General features: G+C 39.4%; 1 protein-coding gene across 2 annotated transcripts; it reads left to right on the forward strand.

Annotated features, from left to right (window-relative positions):
• Nucleotides 1-8,224: 8,224 nt before the first annotated feature.
• Nucleotides 8,225-18,334, forward strand: nudt21 (nudix hydrolase 21). 2 transcript variants are annotated; one of them, XM_052028110.1, is made up of 7 exons: nt 8,225-8,464; nt 11,072-11,272; nt 12,397-12,460; nt 13,137-13,226; nt 14,686-14,761; nt 17,621-17,735; nt 17,886-18,334. In XM_052028110.1, the coding sequence occupies exons 1-7, from the start codon at nt 8,352-8,354 to the stop codon at nt 17,905-17,907; spliced, it is 681 nt and encodes a 226-aa protein (XP_051884070.1). In that variant the 5' UTR covers nt 8,225-8,351; the 3' UTR covers nt 17,908-18,334. The 2 variants fall into 2 exon arrangements, with proteins under 2 accessions (XP_051884070.1, XP_051884071.1); XM_052028111.1 differs by having other exon boundaries at nt 17,633-17,735.
• The last annotated feature ends 180 nt before the right edge of the window (nt 18,335-18,514 follow it).

Here is an 18,514-nt window from a genome sequence, read left to right on the forward strand (position 1 = left end):
TGCAGTGAGAAGTAGTATACTTCGACTTGAAGGTTGAAGTTAATGACCTACAATTAACGAAGGAAAAGACAGAGGTCTTCAATGTTCCAAACCCTGAAAAGGCAGTCAGACTCATGTCATTCGTAGGGGTGGTGCAGAGTTATGTTCTATTACTTTTAAACTTGAAATGGTGTTCCACCATTGCCTCACTTCTTGAAAGTGCATGTGAAATGTATGTGGAAGAAGGAACAACAAAATTCATATGATAAAGACAAGAAAAGCTTAATAAGTAACACCCTCCTTGTTTATTACAGTACTGCATGTGTTGAAATTGGGAATATGGTATAGGTGCGGTGCTAACTTGCATATGCATGAAAGGCAAAAGAAACCCATCACTTTTGACTAGAAGAGGAACTGAAGCCATTCCACATTTTTTGCAGAGGCTTGTCACGTGAACGGGTGGATATAGTAGGGTCATAGAGTATTAGTACCTAATAGTTTAAAAGAAAAGATTTGGACCAAACTGCATACTGAACACATAGGAATAGTCAGTATTAAAGTGATTGTAAGAAGTTTTGTTTACCTGGCTCTATTTGGATAGTGACCTTGAACCACTGGTAAGCAAATACAGCATTTGCCAAGGATGTAGGAACAAGTGACCAAAAGCTCCTTTGCAATCATGACCACAGTCATAACTTTTTCAGAAGGTACACGTGGACTTTTGTGAACAAACAAACAGCAACTTCATTGTACTGATCGATAGCCACTCAAATTGGATCAAAGTGAAACACGTGGGTCAAAATTAAAAGTTCAATAAATGAGCTGAGTCAACATGACTTAAGCATCAACACAACTTTTCATAAACTTTCCTGTTGCAGCTTCCAGTTCAGGAGTACCTATTTGTTCTATCAGACCTCCTACCATTTGATTCACCTCTTCCTGAAAGCTTAGAATGAAGTGTGGCTATTTCCTGCAATAAATTAGAGATGATGGCAGCTGTTGAAAGGATATGCTGTTTCGGCAGAAGAAGTTAAATTCACCATGAAATTATTTTCTCATGAGCGCATGCAGCAGCAGTACTAATGGAAACTCTGCTCCATAATCGCAGTTCTGGGGTCATTGTTTGAGGAGGTCAGCCAAAGGTTTATTCTATTCTGTCCCCCATAGCCTCTCTACACAAGAGGCGTTGATGCTTGGGTGAAAGTGATGGAAAGATCACACAATGTCCGATTTAGGTAGGGAACATGACAGCTAACTTGAAAATGTTCTGAGAATACATGCCAAAATAATATGATCCACTGGTGCCTTTTATTAAGTAAATGTGGTGGTGATTATAATTCCATTAGATTTACCATCATTATGGAAAAGGACAAAGGTAAAATAGGAATAAAAATTCCAACATGAGGGAAGTCCAGTTTTACTGGCGTGAGAAGTGATTCAGCATGAGAGGAGTGGAAACTGTTCCTTAAAGATCTCAGGGTAATGGGAGTGTTTAAGGAAAATTGAGAAATTCAAGGTAAACATGTTCCCATGGAGAAAAGGCTGGGACTGCCAAACCTAGAGCCCCATGAATGACAAGGTGCATAGAGAGTAGAAAAAGACATAAGACATTAGTAGGAGAGTCAAGGATCCAAGGGGACAGCCTCAGAATAAAGGGACATCCCTTTAGAACTGAGGTGAGGAGGAATTTCTTCAGCCAGAGGGTAGTGAATCTGTGGAATTTGTTGCCACAGAGGGCTGTGGAGGCCAAGTCATTGGGTGTATTTAAGGCAGAGATTGATAGGTTCTTGATTGGTAAAATGGTTAAGGGTTACAGGGAGAAGGCAAGAGAAGAAAACATCGGCCACAATTGAATGGCAGAGCAGACTCGATGGGCTGAATGGCCTAATTCTGCTCCTATATCTATGGTCTTATGGTAAAAGTGGGAAGCTTACTGTGACCACTAAGAGCTTAAATCAGCAGAAAGTCTGCAGGAGAATAGAAAGTGTAAGAGTGAAAGTAATAGGAAAACAAAGGGTATAAAAAAATTAGGCATGTAAAGTCAAAGACAATCCAAAAGTATTTTATAAAATACATAAAGAGTATGAGGATGGCTAAGGAAAGTGTGGGGCCTATTAGTGTCCAAAAGGTAACCTTATGTATGGAAGCAGAAGATGTGGGTGAGGTTCTTAAAGAGTATTCTGCCGCTGTCTTCACAAAAGGGAAGATTATTAAAATTTTCAATTCCCCTCTGTCTCCAGGTTTGCTGCCAGAGAATTGTTAATGTTGCACCATTGTTCAAAATGGGAGGAAGGAATAAACAAAGACATTATAGCCCATTTAGTTTAACTATGATGGTGAGTACATTATTGGAATCAGTTCTAAGGGACAGTATAAATCTTCATTTATAAAGACAATGATTAATCAGGGGCCCATCAGCATGGATTTGTTAAGGGAAGGTCTTGTCTGTCCAAGTAGATTGAATTCTTTAAGCAGAGATGATGAGGGAAGTTTGTTTAGTATAATCCACCGGGATTTTAGTGAGTCTGCGGCAAGGTCCTACATGGCAGACTTGTCAAAAAAGTATAAAATCCATTGGATCCAAGGGAAGGGTGCAAATTGGATCCAAAATTAGCTCAGTGGTAGGAAATACAGAGTCATGTTTATGGATGTTTTTGTGACTGGAAGGCTGTTACCATGGGGGTTCCACAAGGCTCAGCACATAGTCACATGGGTTTTATCATTTACACCAACATTTTGCCAGCAAAGCTAAGCCATCTGTAGATGATACAGAAATTGTCCATTTGATTGACAGTGAGGTGAAAATCTTTAGACGGTAGGAAGATGTAGATGGTCTGCCCAGATGGGCAGAAAAATGACAAATGGAATTTAATCCAGAGAAGTATGAGGTAATGCATTTGAGATGTATCAAGGGAAGATGCAATAAATGTAAAGGTATTGAACAGTGCGGAGAAACATAGGGCTTTGGGTGTATGGCCATGGAACCTTAAAGGTATCAGGACAGGATAACAGGGTGATTAAATAATATGCATGTGAAATGCTTTCTTTATTAGCCAAGGCATACAATATAAGAGCAGGGACGGTGTGCTAGAATTATGTACAATACACAGCTCAAGTACTGCATACAATTCTAGTCACTACGTTGTAGGAAAGATGTGATTGAGAGATTGGAGAGGGTAGAGAAGAGATGTATAAGGCTATTGCCAGGGCTGGAAAATTGTGTTATGAAGAAGGTTTGTATAAGCTAGGGTAGTGTCTTTGGAACAAAGGAGGTGGGGGGGTGGAGGGTGGGGAAGCTTAATTAATACTATGAATGGCCTGAATAATTAAAGAGAAAGGACCTACTATACTGAGCAGAAGGGTCAAAAATAGGTTTCACTCTGGATACTTGGCTTTTTCTGTATGTGTTTCTACTATGTATCAATATCACTGCTCACTTTATGAGATATCAGAGCAGTAGGGAGTAGATCCACGACAGAGGTGGGTGGATCCCTGAAATTTCCATCACCTTTAATTCTTAACTATCCATAACAGTAACATCTATGACATGCAATTGTCTCTAATTCCAATTATGGGTGCATCTTACCCCAGTTTTGATTCATGTCTAGACAGGTTGATCAGATTGTCTGTAGCTTCTTTGCAAACCTACCCAGATTTGGTCCAAAGTCCTATTCCAACACTTTTTATACGACAAAAGAATTATGCCCTTCAGAACTGATTGATGCAAACTCTTCCCTTCACTGCCCCAGTTATTCCATTTAGGTCCATGCACCATCAGACAATTAGTCCTGTTGCATAAATTTTCACAGAAGGGTTTTGATGGGGAACAGCTTCAAGCTTATCAGTACCTTGAAAAGTTCCCACTCTGCTGGAATTCTGCAGATAGTCAGACTGTGGAGAAAATAGATAACATAAATCATGTAAATGTTTGTCTGTGAATGGAAGCTTCTTCTAGCAGTATGTTTGTTTTCAAAGTTGCTTTCAACAAACATGGTCTCTCATTGCATGCTGGGCAAAGTTTTGGTCAATCAGAAGTTAAATGCACATTTTCCTGAAGGGACTGCTAACAGGAGTCCTCCCACGAGTGACTGATCTCTTGACTCTTCAGAGCATTGGCCACTTTTAGAAGCCTTTCCTATTCTTGTAGAGACAGAACCTCATGCATTAACTTTAGATACTTCTTCTGTTTGTCTCGATCTTTGCTATATATAGTAAACAGATAAATAATGATTAATTGGACCATGACCAACACATGCAACACAGCACATCCAACACAGCACATCCATGGATCTAGCACAGATATAATTTCCCAGTTCCATAACTTCTGTCACCATGGGTAATTCTGATGTTTTATATGTCTCTCCCCATCTCCCTTTTCATTTCTTTTAATCCCACTGTACATATTGAATGATCTTCCGCAAGATAAATCATGTTTGTCAACAGAAAGAATTTTTCCTCTAGCAGCATGTTCTTTTAAAGCTGCTTTCAACAAAGGATCCATGGTTTCTTGTGGCATACCTGGTAATACTTTGGTTGACTTTCAGTCATTGTTGGTTAATCATTAGTTTACTCCACATCTTCCTTAAGATAGTAGCTGAAGGAGTCCACCCTCAAGCAACTGGCACTTTGACTCCACAGGACATTAGTCACTTCCGAAAAAGTTCTCCAATTCCTGCTGAGACACTCGTGGGGCAGCATGGTGATGCAGCATTTAGAGCTGCTGCCTCACTGCTCCAAGGGCTTGGGTTTAATCCTGTTCTTGGATGCTATGTGTGTGGAGATTAGATGTTCTCCATGACCACATCTGCTGGGTCTCACATCCCAAAGATTAATTGACTTCTGCAAATTATCCCTTAGTGTAGCTAAGTCCCACAAGAATCAAAGGGCATAAAAGAGAATGAATTACAGGAAGACGGAAATAAGGAGAGGAGGAATGGGGCTGATGGGATTTGCCTGATGGGAGCCAGCATGGATTTGATGAGCCTAAGGATCTCCTTCTCTGTTATAAGAAATAATTCCACTTGGACCAGGTGACTTCTTTGAATATAGACAGTCTTTCTAGTATCTTATCCTTATCAATTCTCACTCTATTCATTATTTCTACTACCTCCCCTGCAACCAAGATTTTGGCAACATCCACTTCCTTGGTAAAGACTGACACTAAGTACTCATACGGTATACCAACTGGGCTTCCTGGCTTCATGCAAAGATCATCCTAATTGGTTCCACTAAAACTTTTACTACCCACATACTACTTTCATGCCAATAGAAGACTTGCTGATTGCCTTTTACATTAACTGCCATTCTCTTCTTATACCTTCTCTTACTGTTTATTTTATTTTGCTTTTCACTTCTCCTCTAATCTTATTAAATTCAGTCAGATTCCCACCTATTCACTGACATACATGTGAAGTTATAATTTTTCTTTCATCAACTCATGCATGTACCTCTGACTCTGGCGTCATTAACTTGAAATCCGGTAGGAATATTCTCAGTCTGTAGCCTTTACATTTTGAAAGTCACCCATTGTTCTATTGCACATTTACACACCCAATATTTGGTTGCACTTCATCCCAATCAGATGCCTCTCACCCCATTGAAGTTAGCCCTCCTCCAATTTAGAATTTTTTTTCTCTGAATTCCTCTTTGCCCTTGTTAATTATTAATCCAAACCTTATGATTGCTTGATCACTGCTCCACCAGTATTCTCCCTCTGATAATCAGTCCAATCCACCCACCTTAATGCCAGAACATGCTCCAAAATTGCCTCCTTCCTTGTTGGCTGGGATCATGCACAAGTTTTCTTAAATGTGTTTTCAAAAATCTTTCTTTTTTTTAGCCCTTTACTATAATACTATTCCAATCAAAATTAGGAAAATTAAAATCATCCAATATCACACTTTACAACTCCTATACATTTCAGTAATTTCTCTGCAGGTTTGCTCTCTTTCTCATTATTTGATGGACTGTAGCAAACCACCAAAGTTTAGAGAGCTCCTATCTTGCTTCTCAACTCCAAACAAACAGATTCTATGCCTAACTTCTCAAGGATTTGCTCTCCAGTGCTACAACATCTTCCTTAACTCATACTACTACCCTAACACCTTTCTTTATTTCCTTGCCTTTCCTAGTGGGTATGTCCTGTGCTTTTTTGAGTCAGGTTTCAGTTATTGTAACTATAACATAATCTCACAGAGCTATCTGTATTTGCTGTTACTAACCTCTTTTTGTGCATTTACATTTCTGCTTTCTAGATCCATTTTTGCATTAATTAGGAAAGGTATTGTTTATTGCTGGGAGAATTGAATACAAATGCGAGGAGATTATGCTTCAGTAATATGGGGCATTGGTAAAACCAAATCTGGAAATATAGTGTAAACATTGGTCTCTTTATTTAGGGAAGGACAAAAATTCACTGGAAGTAGTTCACAGAAAGTTTACTACACTTGGAAAGAGTGGATCGACTTGTGAGGAAAGGTTGAACAGTCTAGGCTTCTTTAGAAGAGTGGGAATTGACTTTCTTTAAACATAAGATGCTGAGGAGTTTTGAGATGGTGGATGGAGAGAGGATGCTTCCTCTTGAAGAAAAGTCTAGAACTAGGGGTATGTTTAAAAAAGGTAAGGGGTTACTCAATTAAAATGGAGTTGAGGTAATTTTTTTTCTCTTTGGTTTCATGGGTCTCTGGAATCCTCTTTAAAGGAAGATGGAAGCAGAGTCTTAGAGTGTTTTCAAGGCAGAGGTAGATAGATTTTTGATAAGCAAAGGGATGAATGCAATGTACCTGGGAATGCGGAGTTGAGATGATAATTAGATGAGCTTTGATCTTATTGAATGGTGGACCTGACTTCAGAGGCCCAGTGACCTGCTCCTGATTCATATGTTTATATGTAGATTGCATTGTCCTGTTTACTTTATGTGCATAGTTCCTACCTGGACAATTTTCCAAATAAATGGTGTATGTGTGTTGTAACTACTTGCTTAGAGGTGCATGCAGTCTGGACCGCAAATCTTCGTCACTATAACCGGGATGCTCTTTGGATCCTTAACCTATACTGGATGCAATTTTCCCAGTGAATTCTTGATATCAGGTGGAGTGAATCAAATTTACTGAAATTGGCTTCTGTGATGGTGGGGACCTTATGAGGAACCTGAGATGGTAATCGACTTGACATTTCTGCTGAAAAAGGTTGCAAAGATTAGACCTTGTCAGACTCCAATAGCAAAATATGGCACAGGCTAGAAATCTGAAATGAAATATACTGGAAACACTAAACAAGTCAGACTGAAGAAGGCAGCATCAATCATCCCCACCATCCAGGCCATGCCATCTTCTCGCTGCTACCGTTGGGCAGGAGGTACAGTTCCACACCATCAGGTTCAGGAACAGCTACTTTCCTATAACCATCAGGTTCTTGAACCAACCTGCAAAACCCTAACACTACCTGAACAATGGAACACTATGGACCACCCATTGCACTACCATAGACTTGTTTCCAATTGTGTTTTTGCACTAAAGTCTTGCTTTGCAGTCTTTTCCCCGTCATGTATAGTTTATTAAATTTATGCACTAATTTATGTTCTGTGGGTTGTCTGAATTTACGTGGTCGTGATGCTGCTGCATGCAAGCTTTTCATTTGTCGTTTTTTGTTCCTTTATATTCATATGCACAAGCACTAGTCGTCTCTGTGACAATAACCTCAACTCGGCGGAACCTGCAGCGATTTGGAGAGAAATAAACGGAAACGTTAAACTCTTGTTTCTCTCTGGCAGATGCTGCCTGACCTGCAGATAATTTCCACCATTTCTTGTTTTTAATTCGCTCTCCGCAGTTCGACCTTCCGACTTTACTTTGGTTTGAAGACGAACATGCAGCCAGACTGCAACCTGCCCGCCTGCCTCTCTCTGCTGGTCTCCTGCACCCCCTGCCTGCCTCCCTCTGCTGGTCTCCTGCACCCCCTGCCTGCCTCCCTCTGCTGGTCTCCTGCACCCCCTGCCTGCCTCCCTTTGCTGGTCTCCTGCACCGCCCTCCTGCCTCCCTCTGCTGGTCTCCTGCACCCCCTGCCTGCCTCCCTCTGCTGGTCTCCTGCACCGCCCTCCTGCCTCCCTCTGCCGGTCTCCTGCACCCCCTGCTGGTCTCCTGCACCGCCCGCCGCCGCCGCCGCTCCAACCCTCCCGACCTGCCAATCAGCTGCCGCTCCCTCCTGGCGCCCTTCTCTCACCCGGAAGTGGTGCGCTCTCCCGGAAGCCAATCTGCCGTGGTTAAAGCGCCAAGGCTGCCGTGGAGTCGGGCTCCCGGGGTTGTAGTGTTTTGCCCCTTTCTGCGGCTTCTCCCCGCCCCTGTGTCCGCCCCTGCTCCCCGGTATCTGCTGCCATGTCCGTGGTTCCACCGAGCCGCTCGCAGGCCGGCTGGCCTCGCGGTGTCTCTCAGTATGGGAACAAATACCTGCAGGCCAAGCCGCTGACCCTGGAGAGGACCATTAACCTGTGAGTAGCCGGCACCGTCCTGTGCCAGACGTTGATGGGCGGGCTGTGTTGTGCAAAGGAATATCAAGCGGCTAAACACCCCAGGGGTCTTCTGCATGACTGGACTCGTGTATGAACTACTGACAGTTCCTAGCGCTGAACGCCATGTGTGGGACTGAGTAGGAATCTCTTCTGAGTACGATGTGCGGTGTAGTTTAGGTGAACTTCAGATCACTTCTTCACCCTCGCACCACCCAGTTCATAAGTACTTCGAGTGTTGGCACCTGCAGATATAGTCCCAGTTCTGAATAGTTTGCATGCAAGCTCTTGAGTGTGAATCTGTATGTGCCGTCATATACATTTTGAAGGTGCTCGCAGATTGGAATTGGCGCTATGTAATATATTTCGAGCTATTAACCTGTGTTTTAGTGCTACATCTAATCATTCTAGAGTCATAGATTGTAATTTTAAAATTGCTTTGTATGGTTAGCAGTTTAAGAAGTCTGGAGTAATGATCCTGGCGTGAGTTTAAATGTTGGGTGGGATGTTTTAATTTCATTAATTTAATTCATTAGGATTAATGACCACAAAAGTAAGCCCATCCCTGGGAAACAAAACCTGCTGCCTTATTATGGTGTGTTCTACAAGTGGACTCCAGATTTTCAAAACAATGTGGTTGATTCTCAGACCTAGCAAGGCACTTGGTTCAACAACAGTTAGAAATGGGCTTTAAATGCTGGCATTGTCAGTATGGTATGTTTTCATTTTGCTTTTCTGGTAAGGATGTAAAAGATGTTAGAAATGTAAGTACAAGTATAAGTGAACTAAATCAAAATTTTTAGAACCCCTTTTAATGTACTAAATTTTGTTTAAAGTTTAAGTCCCTTTTACATAACACAATATGATGGACTGTGAGTATTTTCATTTTTTTCTTCTAATCTAACCCATGCTGCTGCTATTTCCATGGATGATACTAGATTCCCAAGTTGTCCAATTGCTCATTTCGCTGTAGGCGTTGGAAGTTGTATTCCAAGACTGATATTGTCACTTTGCATTAAATTGTAATGTCTAACACTTGTAATCTTGGGTATCTTGTTGTTAATTATGGATATGAAACTTGCTGGTTTTCACTTTCCTCCCTTGTTCTGAGATCTGTGCACTCTGCACTTGAAATATTTGTCTTCTAAACTGTTGAAGAAATATATTCATGAACTCTATTGGATGCATTTATGGACTTTTTAAAATGCACTGGGTCTGTAGCTATATCTGAAGAATAGGGTTGAAGAAAATGAATTTGTTCCAAAAAGAGAAGCTGATCTGTAGTTTTGACTAGGATAGTTGATCTCAGTTGGGGAATTGCAAGCAGCATCAATGGTTAAATAACTTTCTGGTTCACATGTGAAGAGGTTATTCATGTGGGGTACTGGTAAATAGCCACTAATTCTAACTGCCTATCCTATGCTTTTGGGAATGGGAATGATGGGAGAAGACTAACCAATTTGATGTCCATATTAAATGCAGTAATTCATACATTCTTTTACCACTTGGGATTATCTTGCATTTTTCAATTTGAATTTTTTGAAGTTGTTTTAACCCTGATGTATTAGAAGCTAACATTAAATTATGAAAATTATTTGTTGGCTTCTTGGATGCTTTGGCCGTCACTTTTAAGAGCTATTCAATGCATCCTGCAAAGGTATTCAATGTCCCTTTTGAATCTGGTTCCATTCTGCTTCTTCTTTCCACTTTTATTATTCTTAACATTGTGCTTATCATTCTAATTGTGTGTTCTCGGATTATCATCCCTGCCTCTCACTAGAAAGTTTTCTATATTTACTCTGATACCCACCGTGCTTTTTATTTTTTTACTGCCTTCATGAAATCTTCCCATCTTCTCCTTTTGTCTGAGAATAGCTTTGACTTCTGCTTATGTAACTGAAGTGCTCAACCCCGGTAGTATTTTGAATGAATATTCTCTGCATTCTTTGAAATCTTCAGCATTGTTCCTGAAATGTTATGTGAAGGGATATATCTTGAACAAATAAGAACTGTACGATTTGTTTCCAAAGTGCAATTTTTGAATTGAATGGTAATCTGTAATTGTGTGCTTCCATGTAAGTTTTACATTTTGTTGTATCTAGTTTTAATAAGCATATTCCTGTTTTGGGTAATACTGAAATGAAAATCAGGTCTTTAATTTTTTACTGATATTGATCAGTGGAAAAGAAAGCAGGAAGCAATGCAGCTTTCAGCCAATGCTATTTAGATGGGAAAAGAAACAACATATAAGAAATGCTTGATATGAGACACAGCAGCTTCAAAAGTCTAGAGGGGATGGTGAAGAGATGAGTTAAACATTTTGGATGCTAAGCTATTATTCACATGCCAATCTGAAAATTTTTCTCAATTTTTAGTTTTTGAGGTTTTTGCTTTTTCACGTGATATAATTTTACTTCCTATTCCTAAATTAGGTTTTTAAATGGCTACTTATTAATTGACACAATTTTTCTATCATCTCGCTTGATTTAATTTTGGTCTTGACCAATGAGTATGTGCTAGAACGGCCTTTATTCCTGTCTTGGGAAAATTCTACGAAGTATAAATTTGTTGTGGAAATTCTTTCTTTAGGTATCCATTGACCAACTACACCTTTGGTACCAAGGAACCCTTGTATGAGAAAGATTGCTCTGTTGCTGCTCGATTTCAGCGCATGCGAGAGGAGTTTGAGAAGATCGGCATGAGGCGCACAGTGGAGGGTGTCCTGATTGTGCATGAACACAGGCTGCCTCATGTATTATTGCTGCAATTGGGGACAACCTTCTTTAAATTGTGAGTACATTAGCCTGTACGATAGAGGATGCCCAAAAGTTTGGGGAAATTTATCATCAAACCCTTAAGCAAACAATCATGAGTGCACTTGGTAGAGTTGGTGGCTGAGCAGTGTGCTTCACTGTGGAGTGGTAATGGAGATACTTGTTTTCCAGCAATCTTGCTAAGGGTCATGGTTGAGATGGTGACTAAAATGAAATTTTTTTGAACGTTTTCCATCTGGTGGAGAGAAGGGATAGAAGGTTAAAGGCATTTATTGTTTTCCAAATAAAATATACCAGCTACTAAGTCATCTTATAAATATAAAGGAGGTTCTGGACCACATCCTTCCATGTTCCCTCTATTAAATGGGGATTTAGCATAAATATTGAATTGTTTTATTTAAGGACATTGACTAATGTATGTCACAGTTTAGCTGTATTCTCATTTTACACTGAATTTTCTGAGAATGGTGAAAAACTAATTTGATGGTTTCCATGGGAAGAGCAGATCTGTCTTGCAAGGGACTTGTAGGCAATCGGGATTAGTGAAATAACTGTCCTTTGACTGTCAGCTGCTTGAATTCAATGCACTTTGGTTCACAGGATAAACATTTGGACTGGGGATGCCTAGTGAGAGAAGGCAGATATCCTATGCTGTACCGTATAGCCAGGGATTGAGTGAATAAACAGACCATAAAATCACTGGACTATTTCAGTGCAATAATTAACACTTCTCTGCTAAGGAACTCAATCTCTTGCAACTTTTTCCCTCTTGGCCAGTTTACTGTCCCAGAGCAATTGATTTCTAGTTCAGTGCTGTTAATGGATATATCTAATATATGCTAAAATAATTGTGACAAGCAGGCTATTTCTGTACAGTAGGCCCCATAGCAGAATCCAGAACTTGTGTGGCTAATGTCCACAGTATCTGCAACAGTAGTTAATTAATTGGGAGTTTTTAATCTTTCTCCATACCTAATGAGGCTAATTTTGACATGCCGATAGTTGAGTTAGATTTGCTGCTTTTGAACTACGAAGTAAGTGTTGTTAACAGTTCATGGAGCAAATTGGATAATATCCACAAGGTGTCTTTGGTGAACTGGAGCACATTGCATTGTAACAATGTTTGCTTTATTAATGTAGACCAGGTGGAGAGCTAAATCCTGGGGAAGATGAAGTGGAGGGTTTGAAGCGTCTTATGACAGAGGTATGTACTCTATTCATATGGGAATTCTTCAAGCTTGCTAAAAGATCAGCTGGTTGCATTCTGAGTGATTTCATTTTTATACAGTTTGAGATTGTTGTTCTACATGATTTGAATGTCAGGCTTGATTTGATTCTTGTAGATCATGTAAATTTGCTGAGGACTGTAGATGCTGGCAATGGGTCTGTGAAGACCAATGAAGTCGTAGAATAGTAGAACACAAAGCCATTGAGCAAATAATTCATGATTGCTGCTCTAAAGAGCAATCCTACTACTTGGCTTTTTCCCCTAATCTTGGTGATTTTGCCCAATTTATCTAATTCCCTTTCAAAAAAAAAGTTCCATTTGATTTGTGCACAATGTTCCACACTCTGTTTGCATTGATTTCCCTTCTGTTTCAAATAAGCTGCAAGAGTGTCTGCCAAACAAGATATTCATTACTCTTTTCTATTTAAAAGGGATATTCCATTTGTATAAAATCTTGAAGCAAATTAGTTTTCAATAAGTTGTTTTCACTTGAGTTGTTTGGATTGAAGCTTCCAAGTGGGAGTAAGAACCTGATTAAAGCCGGCATCTTTCAGGGTAGCCCAAAGAGTTGGTGTCTTTTTTTCCTAAAAAGGAGCATGTCTGTTTGATTGAAAAGAAACTTGGATTCAACTGCAAATTCTTTTTAAAACAGATTTTGGGCCGTCAAGATGGTGTGCAGCAAGACTGGGTAATTGATGACTGCATTGGAAACTGGTGGAGGCCAAATTTTGAGCCCCCTCAGGTGAGTTGCGCTAAATTTTATTGGATGTTTTGCTGATTTGTATAAAATAGTCTGAAACCATTGTGATAACTGTGTTTGTCTTGAATCACGGTTACAGCTTTTAAAGAAGGATTTAACTGTCTTCAATCCTTAACACAATTCAAAGAGTAATGGATCTAAAATTTTGAGTTGCAGACTTGTAGTTCCTTGAGTGCTGCTTGGTATTAGAAATCAAAAAGGAAAATGGCTTCACTTGACTGAATGCTTGCTTTTGGTAAAGAAAACATGGAAGAGAATTTCCAGTGTCTGTTTTTTTTTCAATTTTCTAACTCGTGTTCCTTGTCAACTGAGAGAATTAAGTCAAGATTACAGAGTGGAATAAATACTTGACAAATTTTCAGCTGGACTGTTATAAAATTTAATGTTATTTTTGGTGATTATTTAGTACATGCCCCCCACCCCCAGCTCAACCTTTGTCACTCGTCTTATTGGAAGATGAATACCTTTTCCCTATTTCCCCGATTCCTGCTGATCTTTGTTAGAGTTATAGAGCTATACTGCATGAAAACAGGCCAAACCAAGTTGCCAAACTGAGCTAGTTCCATTTGGCTTGTATCCCTCTAAACCTATCCTATCCATAGACCTTTCTAAATGTCTTATTTAAATGTTGTAATTCCACATTCTCCAGCATCTCATTCCATGTACGCGCCACCCTCTGTGTGCAGCGGTTTGCTCCTCGGGTCCATTTTAAATCTTTTCCATCTCACTTTAAACCTATGCCCTCTAGTTTTGGACTCCCCTACCCTGGGGAAAAAACTATTCACCATATCCATACCCCATATGATTTTATATAACTTTGTAATGATTTTATATAATTTTGTAATGATTTCATATACTATAATATAAATAAAATTATAAATTTTATACAATTTTATATAATTAAAAAAATTTATAAGGTCATCCTTATATTCTGTGCTCCAGGCAGAAAAATGTCCTCGCCTATCCAGCCTCTCTTTTATAACTCAAATTATTCTATCTGTAACCTGGTATGGGGCCAAGATTTTTAAAGATCCCATTTGACTGACATCATAATGTGCTTTGTGGAATGAAAATGCCTTGCAGAATAATTGTAACTATTTAATCTTGCTCTTCGTAATATGTATTTATATGTTATGATGTCATTGGTGTAGATCCAAAGTAATTCCTGAGAATAATGCTGGGATTTCTGCGAGCTCCAATAAATAGTTTGAAACATCATTCTTTATATTGGAAGAAAGAGCCTTAGTATTGTTCAACATTAGTGAGCCTGAAGTCTCGATTAGTATATCAGTGACTGTGCTTGTGTGTTTTGTTTGGCCATTTGGAGTGTTTTCATCCACTGGTATTAGTTCAAATGTCCTTTTGCGCAACCAGTAAATGATACTTCATGGGGACTTTGATGTATTCTTTTATTGATATAAATATGTTGTTTTCCCTCCAGTATCCCTACATTCCAGCTCACATCACTAAGCCCAAAGAGCACAAGAAGCTATTCTTAGTACAACTTCAAGAAAAAGGTATGGTGTAGAGGACAGTTGTGTAAATATGACAGCATTTCAGAATCAGGTTCATTATCACTGACACATGTTGTGAAATTTGTTTTGTGGCAGCAGGACAGTGCAAAGACAAAAATCTATAAATTACAAAACTAAATAGTGCAACAAAAGGAATAATGAGGTAGTGTTCGTGAATCGTTCAGAAATCTGATGGTAGAGGGGAAGAAGCTGTTCCTGAATCGTTGAGTGTGGGTCTTCAGGCTCCTGTACCTCCTCCCTGACAGTAGGATGAGAAGAGGGCATGTCCCAGATGGTGGGGGTCCTTAATTATGGGTGCTGCCTTCTTGAGGCACCATCTCTTAAAAATGTCCTCAATGGTGGGGAAGGTTGTGTCTGTGATGGAGCTGGCCGAGTCTGTATCCAAAATAAAGCAGAATTCTATGGCACATGACGGGTTGTTAACAAGCAAGAACTGGATTGATTACAAAGTTCAGAGAAAGTGGAAATGAAAGGCAAAAAGAGCATAAGAAAAGACCAGTAACAAAGAAAAGCGAATACAAAAATATTCTATGGGCCCCTGAACATTAAATGGGTTGCAAGAGAAAATGTAGTGTTGATCAGAGATGGGTGTGCTCATGGAGGTTCTGGACTTGGCTGAGGTAGTAAAGGTATTTACATAGTCTTTCCTAAAGCAGAAGTTGCTGCTTGAGACTCTGCAAAGGAGGATATAGCAAAGATTCTGAATGGCTGAAAATTGGGAGGCACTTGGTGAGTAAATTATGGGGCCCAAATGAGAGGGTTTCTAAGTTGCTGAGGGAAGTGAGGGAGGAAGGTGCTGAAGCCCTTGCTTGATCTTCCAGAAATGTAGAGATTTCGTGGGTGGCACCTGAGGACTAGAAAACTATAAATGTTACACACTTATACAATTAATATATGGATAAACCCTGTAACTGTAGAGGAGATGGTATACCCTCTGGTGAGGAAAGTTCTAGAAACAATCTTGGGCAAATGTAGATCAATTTAGAAAAAAGCAAGAATGGGTTTGCTGAATGCAAAATATGTTGGACTTGATAGTTTCTTGAGCTAACATGGTGGTTGAGGGGGAAATGTGATTGTGGAATAAATGGACTTCCAAACGGCTTTCAGTAAGATGCAACAGGCTTGTCATCAAGATTGAAGGCTGTGATTATAAGAAGGGATGTATTGGCGTGGCCAGAACAATTTGGAAAAGGAAATGGAGTAATAGTGTTTTTTTTCCTTTGGGTTGGGGTAAAGTGATTAATGGTGTTCCATAGCAATCGATACTGGACTTGTATATTTCAATTACTTGGATGGAGCACAATTTACAAATTTGCAAGTGACACAGACTTTGGAAATGTTTGTGATCTGTGAGGAGGATGGTAATATATTTTGAGGATGTATAGGCAAGCTGGTAGAAAGGGCAGATTTGCATTTTGGTAGAAGAATGAATTCAAACTGAAGTACATAAAGGGGTCCAAGAGTAGTTGTTTTTGGGTGGATGGATATATGTGCATAGTTTGTTTAAAGTGACAGGCTAGGCTGACTGAGTTGGGGATCTTGGTTTGGCCATAACTGAAGTATTGTCCAGTTTTGGACTCTGCACTTCAGCCAAGGTGTAAAAGCTTTGGAAGAAGTGGAAGAGATTTACTGAATGACTACAGGGATCAGGAGCCTGAATCATGGATGGACTGGAGAAGCTGGGATTGTTCAAATGCAGAAGGTTGAGAAAGTATCTGATTGAGATATTTAAGATCATGAGGGGTATAGAGGGAAACCCATCCCATTGATAGAAAGTCAAGAGCCAAGGGAGTTGGAATGAAGTTAATTGGCATAGGATCCAAAAGTGATGTGAGGAAAAACCTTGAGAGTAAGTAGTTGGGGTCTGGAATGCACCATCATGGGTAGTAGTGTAGGTAGGTAGGATAATACAGAAGGTAGCTAGAGAATTCACTGGACTATAGGGTGAAAGCAAGGAGATGAGACCAGCTGGGTTACTTGGAACTGGTTTGAATTTCCTAGGTCAAATGACATTTTGTAATTGTGATTCCCATAAGTTCTTTTTGCCTCAGAAATGCTGCTGTAGCTGGAATAATTCAGCAGAATGCACAAGTACTCTGCCTTGTTTTTATTCCTGAAAAATATTTTTTGGAGCTGAGTTTTTGTATGCCTTTTGAGTCCTGTGCAGTGCTTTCACATGCACTTGTTCAAATTGCAACACACATAACAGGGTGGTGGCTATTGAGCTAAAGAGAATCATTACTTTTTCTCCCTTCCCTTTCCCAAGGTTGTAATTTAACTTGCCTAGATCCATTAGTTTAATGTGCTGCGTGTAGCTGGTTAGTAAGTTTATTTGGTGGAAATCTCAATAAAACGAGCTATCTTGTGGGATGTGCAATTAAATTTCTTCCTGTACCTTTCAGCTCTGCTTTTATCATTTGCAAGTTCTTGGTGTGATGTGGGCATTGGAATCATGGTATATGATGGACCAATAGTCTTTCATAACCAATGGTGATTAACCATCAGGGAATAAAACCCAGAGTGCTCAATACTCAGCAGTTCAAGCAGCATCTGTGGAGAAAAGGGTCCTGGACCTGAAACATTAACTTTCTCTTTCCACAGATGCTGATCGACTTGAGTGCTTCCAGAATTTTCTGTTTCATTTTCTGGAGAGAGGCTGTTAACCTTGTTTGAAATATAATGTCAAGAGTACTTGTATTGAGATTCTTAATTGCAAGTTTAATACACAATTTTCACATGTTTTTAAAATTAAATATGAGCTAGAGTGTCTATTTTAAAAGATGCATGCACGATACTTAGCAGTGGTTATGGTGATCACTAATGGTCTTTGTTTGACTATAGCTCTTTTTGCAGTTCCGAAGAATTACAAGCTGGTGGCTGCACCCTTATTTGAGCTTTATGACAATGCTCCTGGTTATGGGCCCATCATCTCCAGCCTTCCTCAGCTTTTGAGCAGGTATCAAATTAATCCAGTAATGCCTTTCAGCAGTTTCTTATTGTAATTTTATTTGTTGTGTTTTATCTCTTATTTGTTCATGTATGCATTTTTGCAATTTATGCACCTACTTTTAATTGTACCTAAAGTTTGTTCTTCTTTAAATTTTAGGTTTAATTTTATTTATAACTGAAGTTCATGGAGATCTTGCTCAAGATCCTAATGGATGTATAACTCCAGTTTTTTGTGAACATCTGTGAGCCAGTACTATGGCTTCTCAGCCGGAGACTAAATCAGTTCTTCAAACCAAATCCAATGGCATGTGCAGTACCTGACCTGCCTCAGCTGATGCTCAAGTGGGATTTTGTTCAACTCTACACCACCGATAAAGCCAAGGAACTTTAACTGGTGCATTTTTTTTAGAAATGTTTTCTGCTTGTGTAATTGTTTGCATTTTCTACTTTATTAAATGGACAAATACCTTTATTTTTGAGGGTTTTAATTAGCTGTAGTTTGTGTATTTTGTGTTTTACCATTTATTTTGACCTACTTTATTTTGTAATTGGATGTGACAGAAACTTAGTTAATGGATTGATTGATTAAAAAGAAAACTGACCTGATTTCTTCTGCTTTGGTTTGTATAGTAGAAATGAGCTTTTAACTTGGGCCAATCGTTCTTTACTCCAATTCCACTGTGTACCTTTTTGGGGCTGTTATACAATCAGACAGATTTGGGATATTAACTACATTTTTAAGCCATATGCCATTGATTGTGTCTGAACATGAGCATAACAGAATAT

The sequence above is a fragment of the Pristis pectinata genome, chromosome 13 (assembly GCF_009764475.1).
Source record: "Pristis pectinata isolate sPriPec2 chromosome 13, sPriPec2.1.pri, whole genome shotgun sequence".
Lineage (NCBI taxonomy): Eukaryota > Metazoa > Chordata > Chondrichthyes > Rhinopristiformes > Pristidae > Pristis > Pristis pectinata.